Here is a 12,683-nt window from a genome sequence, read left to right as displayed (position 1 = left end):
TCAAAATAAAATTATTTAAAAATATATATAAAAAAATTTATTTTAATTAAAAATTTAGATAATTATAAAATTATTTAAAAATTTAGATAATTATAAAATTATTTAAAAATTTAGATCTTGAATTATACTATATTAAGTATCTTATAACTATGCATATTCTATATAAAAAAAGAAGTACAATATATATATATATATGTGTGTGTGTGTGTGTGTGTGTGTGTCAAAATGTTAAGAAAGAGAAAAAAAAAAAAAAAGGACCAACCATATAGCGGTTAAAGAATAAAATAGAGAAGAGGGAAGGAAGAGGTGGGTGGCGGGTGGGTCCCACTAACAAAGTGGCATTGTAGCTGGCAAACCGGACTGACAGACTGGTTTCATTGTCTTTCTTCTCTCCTCTGTCTGTACACAAACCCCAAAACCCTTCCCTTCTATTTTTGCTCCCTCCTTTTAACCCCCTCATTCTTTCCATTTCTCTCTATTCAACTCTCTCTCTCTCTCTCTCTCTCTCTCAAACACACAAGCTTGCTTGCTTTCTGACGGCCTAAAGACACAGACTTTGTTCTTCTTCTTTATTTACAAACCCCAAAAAATCACAACTTTTGGCCATGGCTGAGGAAACCCAGAAGGCAGCTACACCAGAAGCACAACCATCGGCCACGACAACAGAGGAAGTTGTGGTGGCGGAGGAGAAGCCTGCTGTGATCGAGAAAGAAACACCAGCACCTGTTCCTGAACCAGAGCCTGTGGCGCCAGAAAAGCCAGCAGTGGTTGAAGACGCTGTTGCCGTCGTTGAAGGTGCTGTTGAAGAGGAGAAACCAAAGGAGGAAACGACAGGGGAGGTGAAAATAACACAATCTGTTTCTTTTAAGGAAGAGACCAATGTTGTTGGTGAACTACCCGAGGCTCAAAAAAAGGCTCTTGATGATTTGAAACAACTCATTCAAGAGGCTCTTAATAAGCACGAGTTCACCACACCACCATCACCACCAGCAGCAGCAGCCAAGGAGGAGGAGAAGCCAGCTGAGACTGAGAAGGTAGAAGTCAAGGAGGCGGAGAAAACTGAGGCTCCTTCTACTAGCGAAGAGCCCAAAACTGAAGAGGAGCCTAAAGCTACTGAGGCTTCCACTCCACCTCCACCACCACCGGCGGTGGAGGAGAAGGTTGAGGTGAAAGAGGAAAAAGTGGAAGAGAAGGTAGAAGTAAAAGAAGAAGAAAAGAAGGCCGAGCCATCCGCTGCGGCGGAGACGGTGGTCGTTTCTGCTACAGAGGTGGAGAAGGTAGCTGCTGTGGATGAGGATGGAGCCAAGACAGTTGAGGCAATTGAGGAGACAATAGTATCTGTCTCTGCCCCTGCAACGGAAGAGGCTGCCCCAGCTGCAGAACCCGAGGCAGCTCCTGCAGAGGGGGAGCCTAAAAAAGAAGAGGAAGCGACCCCAGATGTTCCTCCGCCCACCCCGGAGGAAGTTTTCATCTGGGGAATCCCCCTTCTTGGCGATGAGAGGAGTGATGTGATCCTCTTGAAGTTCTTGAGAGCTAGAGATTTTAAAGTGAAGGATGCGTTTACTATGATCAAGAACACTGTCAAGTGGAGGAAGGAATTTGGAATTGATGCTCTTCTTGAAGAAGACCTTGGAACTGAATTGGAAAAAGTGGTCTTTACCCATGGAGTTGATAAAGAAGGTCACCCTGTGTGTTACAATGCTTATGGTGCTTTCCAGGATAAGGAGCTTTATCAGAATTGTTTTGCTGATGAAGAGAAGAGGGCGAAATTCCTGAAATGGAGGATTCAGTTCCTGGAGAAGAGTATCAGGAAGTTAGACTTTAGTCCCAGTGGTATTTGCACCATTGTTCAGGTCAGTGATCTCAAGAATTCCCCTGGACCTGCCAAGACTGGACTCAGGCAAGCCACCAACCAGGCGCTTAGTTTGCTACAAGATAATTATCCTGAATTTGTGGCAAAAAATGTAGGTGGTCCATAATCTATTAATTCCTTTTCAATTAAATTACATGCTTTTTTTGAAAAAAAAAAAGAATCTTAATTTGATGTGGGTTTTCGTATTTGAAGGTGTTCATAAATGTTCCATGGTGGTACCTAACATTCAGTAAGATGATCAGTCCTTTCCTGACACAAAGGACAAAGAGCAAGTTTGTATTTGCTGGTCCATCCAAATCTGCTGAAACACTTTTCAAGTAAGTGCAATTCCTTAATCTGGCTTCCTTTATTTTTCCTTCTTGATGTTTGATCATTATTTGCTTTCTAGGAATTCTGTATATTGCTTGATCATTAATAGTTCTGACAAGTCCCGTGATATCTCTACCTCTTTATGGTTAAAGACTTCTCTTAGATTCATCTTCTTTCTTTTTCTCCGTGTTAATTTCTTCATGTTGATATAATCTCTCATATGCCTGGTCGTGTTTTTATGTGTGTTTATTGACGATATACAGATACATAGCTCCTGAAGATGTGCCAGTTCAGTATGGTGGACTGAGCAGGGATGGTGAATTCACAGTTGCTGACTCTGTCACAGATGTTACTATTAAGCCAACATCAAAGCACACTGTTGAATTCCCAGTTTCTGAGGTACATATCTAAATTTAATAAGCCGGTTTTGATTCTTAAACTAACAATAAACAAGCATTTTTCTTTCTTTCTTTCTTTCTTTTTGGTGAAGCATTGGTGACATCAAATTAATTGTAATTTCAGGCATGTATTCTTGCTTGGGAGCTTCGAGTTTTGGGTTGGGACGTTAGCTATGAAGCTGAATTCATGCCTAGCGCTGAGGATGGTTACACTGTTATCGTATCAAAGACTAGGAAGGTTACCTCAACCGACGAGCCTGTGATCTCAGACACATTCAAAATTGGTGAACCTGGCAAGGTTGTGCTTACCATTGATAACCAAACCTCCAAGAAGAAGAAGCTCCTCTATAGATCGAAGACCAAACCCATTTCTGAATGAGCTTCAAGGATCAGTGCCATCGTGGAGTTTTTCAACTTCCAATCATTTAGAAGACATGGATGGCATGCAAGGAGTCCTTGATCTTAATGCATGAACACCAGGGTGGAGTTTGGTTTTTGTTTAATTTTTTGTTCTTATAAAGTCTGGGGCATTTATTTATATATTTCATTATACATTAGTTTTTTGGGGGTGGGTTTTCTTGTTTGGTGTTGAATTGGAGATAAAAATTTACTGGTAACGACAGTCTGGGATATCATGGATTGACAGACAGATTTGAGGTTAAAGCATGGAGAACATGAAAATGTGTCTGCCAAGGTGGAAAGAATATCATCTGTTATCATTCTTGCTACTCTTACCTGTAAAATTTGTGTAAATGTGATGGTGTATAACTTCCTAATACATGTCTTTGATAAATTCATAGCATTTCTCGTGGATCCATTTCATTCAAACATGAATTTGGTTTTAAATCTTCCCATACCGTGCTCTTCTTCTTTTGACTCCATATTTTGTGATACATTGGAAGGTAAGTCCCAAGCTTTGATTCGGGGCATTGAAGGGCACGCCCTATGACAAGAAATGCAAGTATCTCACCATTAGAGAACAAACTGGTTGGTGCCAAGAAATTAGAATTAAAGAATCAAGCCGGAGGATTAGACAAGGCAAGTTACTTGCTGGAAAAAGGATCTGTGTATAATCAATCAAGTTACTTGCTGGAAACGTAAACAGCAATGAAAGTGATGCAAAACAGTTGTTTATGGCTTATTTTATGTCGAAGGAAGAAGCTCTTTCAGGGTGGTTTTATACTTTGGAGCATTCTCTGTCTCACCATTAACATAAAACAGTACAAGATATCATATGCTCAAAAACTGTTCATCTCAGACAAAATGAAACACATCACAATTTATACGCTTTCTTCTCTTGTAGTTCAAAGTCCTTTTTTTACCTTTTTGTCATGTAAAAACATCTAATTCACATGTATCCACGGCACTTTTCTTGTTACAACTTGGACTATGGTGGCTTAAAGTTGTGAAGGAAGAGTTTTTAGTCAAGTTCTTCAGTCGAAGATCAATCACGTTAGTGAAGAATCCTGCTTTTGTGATCAAGATGCGTGAGGCATTGCTTGGCCAAGTAAAACATGCTTAACTTATGAATGTTATCCTAATCCACACTTGCATTAACAAAGATGAATCATTTATAAAATATATTAAAATAATATTTTATTTATTTTTTTAAAATTTAGTTTTAGTAACGGTAATAAAATATAAAATTTAAATAAACTTTTTAAAATATATCGTTTGAACCACGTAACAAAATAAAACATCATAGCTGGTGGTCCCGTCAACCAGGGTATCACCTAATCAATAATCAGTACAGTGCAGAGATTAACGTTGACTGACATCTCATGCTTATTGTTTTTCTCGAAGGGAATTTGATCTCTGTCTCTGTGGGAAGACAAAAACGAAAGAGACAACTACCCTGTAAATTCCTGGTTTTTATCTCGCCTCGCCTGTCTCGATCCTTACATCATTTTCAAATGTACGAGCAAAATGTTTCGAGATGCTGAGATCATGGTTGTGTTTATCTTATTAATAGAGATTAATTAATAGTAATAATCTACCTGATTATCCAGCTGAATTGATCTTCGAGGATGGCTTTTCTTTTCATTTGACAATTTGGTCCAAAATGACATGGCATGAGATTTTGCTATGAAGATATATGGGCCATATGGTTTGTGTACCATTGTCTGTGGCTATCTGATTATTATTTTTCCCACGCAGTAATTAAAAAAATCATCTTGACTCCTTTTCCTCCCATTATTATTGAGAATTGTTATAATAATTACATTATAGGAGAGCAATATAAATAAATATAAGAAAAGAAGAAAAACATGAGTGGGGATAAAAAAAATTGAGAATAAAAAAAAAGCTATATTGTGTATATCTTCTTTTATATTATATGTATAGATAATTACAACTTGAGCACGTTAACATAATCCCAATTGTTGTCATATATTTTTTATATAAAAAAAAAAATGGATCCTTGTTAAATAAAAAATCCACACTAACATATATTGATAAAAAGTTTCAGATGTCTAGTTTCTATCCCAACTAGAATCATAATAAAATTCTACATGTAGCACCATATATGGACCAAATAGTAGACAAAGTTCAAGCCTGACAGATTTGCAACTTGTTAACTCAAATATTCAAAATCAGCCCAACCAATTTCTCCTGGATCCTCTTAGTTTTAAACCTTATAATAACCTCAATTGGTACCTTTAATGTATATTTAGTGATTCTCGTTGATTCGCATCATTCCCCTTTTCTTCAAAATGACTCAACCTTGAATCATCACCTTTGTTAAATGTTAACTCGTTTTTAGAAGACATATTAACTCGATGTTATGATTTTGATCTTTTTTTTTAGAGTTGAGTGTGTAATATTCTGTGACAACGTGGGGATTCTCCCACTTGGCAGGGGTTGTATTCTTGCTCACGAAGTCATAGTCATGGAGCTTGTATCACACCTAGGTTTTTTTTTGGTGCGTGAGTAAAACTCAGATCGAGATTGATGATGACCAAATTGTTTAGAGCATCTCATATGATAAGGATATATGTAGCTCCTTTTAAATATAAAACTGTGAGTGTTGCTTGCTTACATGTCATTCTTCCCTGCCTTCTCAAGGAACTAGATTCGTTGTTGTACACTTAGTAATGCTTGTTGTTATGCAAGAAAAAATAGTAATAAGATACAGTTGCATCACCATAACAACATCATTGAACACTTGCACTTGATGTGAGAGTTATTGGTGACTTAAAAAAGGTAAAGTCCATGTAGTAGAGAGATCAGTTACTCCACCCTGACCTGAAGTTTCGTCAGTCATAGAAAGTGTTTCTGATAAAGAGTGAAAATGAATGAATTACCTTTTTATTATCTTTTCCATAATCATCGTTGTACACTTAGTAATGCTTGTTGCTATGGAAGAAAAAAGTGTGAAGATGTAGTTCCATCACCATGACAACATCATTGACCACCTACACCTTATAGGAGAGTTGTTGGAGACTTAGAGGAGCTGGAGTTCTTGCAGTAGGGAGATCAGTTACTCCTTTTCCTAGAGTTTCGTCACCCATTGAAAGTGTTTATGATAAAGAGTGAAAATGAATGAATTATTTTTTTATTCTATTTTCCATAAATGACACTACTAAAGAAATTGTGAAAAAACTTCACCTAGAAAAATTAATTTCCTTAATTGACAAACTGAGCTATGAGTGGTTCTTGTAAAATTGGTTCCTATTGGGATAGTGGACACTATGATGTTTAAGTTAGTACTTGTATATGTCGAGAAAATAATGAATAAGGAGAAAATATATGGAAGAGGTGAGAAAACATATCTGGGCATTGTAAAATTGTGGACCTGGTATGCCAAAAAATACCATCCTTCCCTTGGTCTTGTGACTAGGTGTATTTATACATCTAGGTTTGTAATTTCTTCATGAGGAAAGGAATCATGTCATTGACCAACCGAGATGGCTTATTGTTTGGTGTCATATTGTGTAATGGGTTATGTGCTTGATACGTAATTGTTTGGTATGCCATGTCTATCTGATAAAGTATATTTAATTTTATTAGTCTTCATGTGAGCTGATAGGCATAACAGAAATGTAGTTATTGGTAATAAAAAAAATGGTGTACATCCTGCAAAAAGCTTGTATATGTGAGACATAAAAATTGTGTTTTGTACATTAAAGTTGTTAGCACAAGGACAAAATAAATATGAGAGAAAAATACAGAGAGAGAAGAAAATCATAGAAAAAGAAAATTTTATTGGTTTCTAAGCCAATCTATATATATATATATATATGGCCCTATTCATCATATTACTATACGAGTTAAAAGTCATGACAAGTCATAGGGACAATGCTTATTAATTTAGCACAACCATGGAATGAAAAATTATCCAAAAAGCTACCTACATAACATTGAGTTTTTTTGGGATTCTAACATAGTAAAAATGATAATAAGATAACACAGTGAACAAAATATTTAGGGAAATAGTACAGTTTAGAGAATCGTAAATAACATCTATGATTCGCAAGTCGCAAGTGTCATATAGGCTGAAATATGATTTCGATGAGAAGAAAAAAGAAAGAAAGAAAAAAACTTTAGATGCACACCAAAACTCCAATGATAACACCACCAGTGCCCCTGGAAAGATTTCGACGAGACAAATCTAACAATATCAAAGAAGGTCATTAACGGTAATCAAAGTGGGCCACACGAGCAGCTTAAAGGCAAGTGAGCTCCAACACTTTTGAACAACTTGTATTGCCCACTCCGTTCACCGATTGTGACTTTTTTTGTGTCTTTGGATTTGTCTTATCAAGATCTTTCCAATAATATCAGTGGTGTCATCATCGGAGCTTCGATGTGCCTCTAGTGTAATTTTATTTTTTTTATTTCTTTGTTTCTCTCTCTCCTCTCTCCTAATAATTTGTGAAGAGATAAGAGAGAGAGAGAGAGAGAGAGAGAGAGAGAAAGGGAAAAGTGAAAAAAATAAAATAAAATGACCATGGAGGCACACTGAAATTCCAATGACGACACCTTTGGTACTATTCTATTTGAGTTGCTCGTGTGACCCACTTCGATCGGTGACCTTTCTTGGTATCGTTGAATTTGTCTCATCGAGATATTTTTAACGATATCAGTGGTGTCGTTATCAAAGTTTCAGTATGCCTTCTGGGTTTTTTTTTTCTTTTTTCTTTTCTTTTTCTCTCTCTCGGCTCTCCTCTCTTTTTATTAAATTTTATGTCTAGCAATTTTGTAATTTAAGAGTGTTGCAGATGACACTTGCAACTCTCGAATCGCAGATGATACTTGCAACTCTTTAACCTGTATTATTTCTCTAAATAATTTTTGTACTATATTATTATATTAATTTTTTTTACAGTGCTAGAATAAAAAAAGACACAGTAACATTTCTCGAAAAAAATTAAAATAAAGAAACACAAGTGGATCCCTATAGTCAACTATATAATGCGTTTTTGCCTAATACGTCAAAAAACTGTAATTCTCATGAAGTTTAATTGATGATTCCACTTTCTTAATAATTATTCTTTAAGCAAAGCCTAGTTAACAAGGAGATTGTTTTGACAAATCTTGAGTTCTCAATTACGAAAAGAAATTTTGCATTCCACTATAATTATCACATTTAACTAATTATTTCACTGTGTATTTTTTAAATACTACGTATATTTACTGATCATTTTGTAAGATACAGTATTTTTAATTTTTTAATTTAATTATTAATCTAAATTACTAGTTAGTATTTATATAAAATTCATTGTGAACATCATCATCCTATTATTATTTCGTAAAACTTGAGAGCATTCTATGAACACAGCACCTGTGAAGCAGCAGCTGCTCTCTCTAGACGAGATGAAAAGGAAATGTCAGTTTGATTTTCTTGACGTTCATGCCAGATCGATTAACAATGTCTATATATCCATGGACAGTTGCAGCTTGCAGCAGGAGCAAGAAGCCATGTGCACTGCACCGAGGCTTATGGCCCAGTGGCAGAGGCAAGGTTTCTTTGCCTCTGTCACTTGGGTTCGAGCCTCAACGTGAACGTCTGTCATCCCCGTGGTGTTTTACCTGTCTACTTGGCTTGCAGGGTGTTCAGTGGGTCCGGGGATTAATTGTGGTGCGCGTAAGCTGGTCCAGACACCCTGAATTTCCAAAAAAAAAAAAAAAAGAAGCCATGTGCACTGCCTCTCTTTGACTGCAAATAGGAACAAGGAGATCAGCAGCATGTGTTCGTAGGAGAGAAACACTAATGAATTATTAGCTAATATGGGCAGGTGGTTAGATCGTGAGGTCATCCTGATGGAAGATGCCCCTCCATCAATTACTTTTTTTTATTATTATTAATATGCATATTCGGATTAGCTTACACGCATCTCAATTAATTTTACAAACTTGTTTATAACTATGTAAGCTTTCAGTTATTCCAAATAATGTTCATTTTCATCAAATTATCACCTAGAAAAAAAAAATTTGCCTCCTTAAAGAAAATTAATCCATGTTCATTATATAATAATTAAAAAAAAAGATTTGTCCATGTTCATTAAATAATAATTCAAGAAAGGAAGAAAGCCATGGATACCTTGTTGTTTTTTAAAATGTTTTTTTTATAGAAAATACATCAAATTAATATTTTTTATGTTTTAAAATTTATTTTTAACATTAGCTAATCAAAACAATTTAAAAACATAAGAAAATTCAGAAATTTTCAAAAGCACGGTCAAAATTAAAAAATGACCTCGATTTAGTGACCGTTTGGGAATGCGGTTGAAATCGTATTTTTTATATATTTGATTTTTTTATTTATAGTTAATTTTTAAAATTTTTGAATCTTTTTAATGTGCTAAAATTAAAAATATTTTTTTAAAATAAAAAATTATTATTTTAATATATTTTTAAATAAAATACACCATCAAAATTATATATCATCCCCTCTTGCGATGACAGCTGAAAATGACAAAAGGTATCCAATGAACCAACCGTTCCTTCTTAATTACGATACTTTGTCCCCATTCCATTTGAAGCCATGGCAATCTCAAGGACCACAGTGTCTGATTTTCAAAGTTACAGTAAGAACACAGTTCTGCGACTTTGTCATTATTAATTGCTACAGTCTATCTAGAAACCTGCTGTCCAATTAGGTCATAAAGAAAATTGTTTCTATTTGTGTTGGCAAGGAGACAAATTAACCATGGTTTTGAAACATCTCACCTCTGCTGCCATGTTTCCATGTTTGCTTCTTCAGGAACATCCTCTGCAAATGGACACATGAAGAAGCTTATGAGCCGTCAAGGAGCACCTACAGTTTTATTCCTCGATCCTGTTCATCTCAGCTAGATTTATGGCAACTGATTGTTTCTAACATTTATTCAAATCAAAATGCTTAGTTTTGATTGAAAACATATCTCTTCCATCGTATGTTCCAAGAATTAATTCCATTATTTTAAGAGTATTTAAGAGTCTCACAGTAGTTAGCGTTTTTTACTCGTAAATACATTAACATAAACACATTAAAATGATTTAAAAATATTTTTTAAAAAAATTAATTTTTTTGGGGGGAAAAATCAAACAAAATACCCACGATTTTCTCATTCACTTTAATTTGGTAGAACATATTCCTTTAAGGTTCAAATTAGAAAAGGTCATTCATCATAAAAATTTAAACACTCTGTCAAGTATATGGGCCACTTACGGACAGCACGCAGGCTTAATTTCCTTGAAACTGAGAATTCTAAGCAGGGAGGCCTACATGGTCAAGGCCAATAGTGACCCAAAGCCAGTGGCGGTGGCGTTATGTGGCGGTAGAGTCGAGGGTTCTTGAGTTTTTCTTTCCTTTCCTTTTCCCTTTTTGTGTTTTTTTGCAATGGAAGCTTTAGTGCTTAGAGGATGATGAAATGCCAAATCTTAATTATGCCTTATCTTTTCAGTTTAAAGGGTAACATAACCTCTTAACGAATGATTGCAAGGAAAATTCAAATATAGGTCCCAAATGTGTCACGCCTGCTGAAGAAAGTTAGAGAGAAAGCAAATGGAAAGAGGAGATCCACACCCTCAATTCCGGAGATGTTTGGAGCGTGTGTATTATAGTGTTTTTTTTTAAATATATTAAAATAATATTTTTAATATTAGTATATCAAAATGATCTGAAAACATCAAAAAATAATTTAAAAAAATAAAAAAATTTAATTTTTTCAAAAATATTTTTAAAACGTTAAATCAATCTAAACATTGAAGGCTCGAGAAACCAGTTATATTCAATGAATGAATGCTTGGCTGTTTGCAAGGACCTAAATAAACCGAGTAATCATTGTTAAAACCGGCATGTCTAAACCTTAATGATGCCTCGAGATTTTACAGTCAAAGGCAAATGCTGCTTATTTTGAAATGGTGGGGGGTCTAGCATGAAGTGCAATATGCAAGCGTATAAATCGAAGTTCGAGTGATTTTGTTTTATGGGTTAGCTTTTGCACATCGAGTTCGAAGTTCGATATGAAATGAGGTTTTGTACATATCGAAGAAAACAAAGAGAAGGGTAAGTGAAAGGAAGTAAGTAAATGGACTCGACAACAAGAAAGGTGGGTAAAAAAACCCCAAAAAAAACAAGTGAAGATATATTTATACAAACGGTCCATGTTCTTATCTCTTTCTTCAACGGCTATAATTCAATTATTGTCCCATTAAACTAGAATTTCTATGCCTATTCCTCCTCACCAGTGGATTCATGGGATTAATTTTTTGTTTTAATGTACAAATCACTCATCAATGATTACTATTGTTTTTTTCTGAGTGAATTCTATACTATTACCATGTAAAATTACCATTACTATTCCAGGATTTTAATTTCAAGCCATGAGTAAAAAGCTAGCATAAAAAACTCCAGACTGGTTTAAACTTTCCATATTCACATCTCGAGGATAGGCTTGACTATGTAACTAGACTTAGTTGTCTCGTGCTATTCTACAAAACATAAGTTATTTTATGTTTTTTTTTCCGGGTCAGTTTATATACACTTCGACTAATCTCTCGAGATCCTAAAATTAACAACCATATAAGTTTTTAAAGGTTCTGATATTTATAATAGATATATAAAAAGTAAATTTAGAATTTAATAATTAAGTTACACCTTAAAATTAAAATTGAAGGAGTTATTCTTATGTGAACTTGTTGAAGTGTTCTTCCTGAACCTGAGTTGCCATGAACGGTCTTGAATGGGCATGAGTTATGTGATCTCATGGCCACCATTTCTGTAAGCGGTTGCTGTCTGAAAGGTGACTACTGACTAGAGTTCTGTGTAATGGAGAGGGCAATAAATTTGCACGAACCATATATATTACAAGATTTTCCTGATATGGAGGGATTTATTGCCGTTAAAACTTAAATGTCTAAAACCATTTAATTTGGGAGGCCATCATCATGCATTTGGAGCCTCACGACCTCAAACCAAATAAATGACGTGCAACGGTACTATAGCCAAATGATTAAAAAAAAAAAAGAAAAAAAAATTAGTACAAGTTAGAAGATACAATTTTAATTTCAAATAGAAAAGGAGTAACAAGCATATGATTCTCGTACATCATCATCATCATCATCATATATATATATATATACTATTTACTAATTTAAAGAAAAAAAAATACTTTTAAAACACTAAAACAATTAGTAAATAGCATAAGTTTTTTTTTTTCTTAGTTGTCTTTATTAGTATGGAAGCGATTGTTTTTTAAAATATTTTTTATTTGAATATACATCAAAATAATTTTTATTTTTATTTTTAAAAATATATTTTTGATATCATAACATTAAAACAATTTAAAAATATTAAAAAATAATTTAAAATAAAAATTTTAATTTTGTGTAAAAAGTACATTGAATTACAGTGCAGAGAGGTTAGATATGATGAGAATTGCACTACCAAACAAATGTACCAGTGGTATACATTTAATCTCTTGATTTTATTCGTTTGTTTTGACGGTGAGGGATCCTAAGACTATACTGTAGAAGGGTGACGCTAGGAATCAAAGGCTGCGCAGCTGGAAAGATTATTATTTTTTTTTTTTTTCCAAAATAGCATAGGTAGAGAATAATTTGAGGAAATAATAAATTTTGAAACGTTGTGCCATAACCTTTCAAAAAAAAAATTAAAT

General features: G+C 34.5%; 1 protein-coding gene across 1 annotated transcript; it reads left to right on the top strand.

Moving 5' to 3' along the window:
* The first annotated feature begins 401 nt into the window (after positions 1 to 401).
* LOC18104395 (patellin-3) lies at positions 402 to 3,382 on the top strand. Its single transcript, XM_006376160.3, has 4 exons — positions 402 to 1,964; positions 2,066 to 2,190; positions 2,446 to 2,581; positions 2,705 to 3,382. The coding sequence occupies exons 1-4, from the start codon at positions 606 to 608 to the stop codon at positions 2,957 to 2,959; spliced, it is 1,875 nt and encodes a 624-aa protein (XP_006376222.2). The 5' UTR covers positions 402 to 605; the 3' UTR covers positions 2,960 to 3,382.
* The last annotated feature ends 9,301 nt before the right edge of the window (positions 3,383 to 12,683 follow it).

Source organism: Populus trichocarpa, chromosome 13, assembly GCF_000002775.5.
Source record: "Populus trichocarpa isolate Nisqually-1 chromosome 13, P.trichocarpa_v4.1, whole genome shotgun sequence".
Taxonomy (NCBI): domain Eukaryota; kingdom Viridiplantae; phylum Streptophyta; class Magnoliopsida; order Malpighiales; family Salicaceae; genus Populus; species Populus trichocarpa.
The sequence above is the reverse complement of the archived record's forward strand: the minus strand, read 5'-3'. Positions and strand labels throughout refer to the sequence as shown.

Coding starts and splice junctions, on each gene's coding strand:
- LOC18104395 (XM_006376160.3), top strand. CDS start 606: ATGGCTGAGGAAACCCAGAAGGCAGCTACACCAGAAGCACAACCATCG. Junction 1,965..2,065: donor CTGAATTTGTGGCAAAAAAT/GTAGGTGGTCCA, acceptor TCGTATTTGAAG/GTGTTCATAAATGTTCCATG. Junction 2,582..2,704: donor TTGAATTCCCAGTTTCTGAG/GTACATATCTAA, acceptor TTGTAATTTCAG/GCATGTATTCTTGCTTGGGA.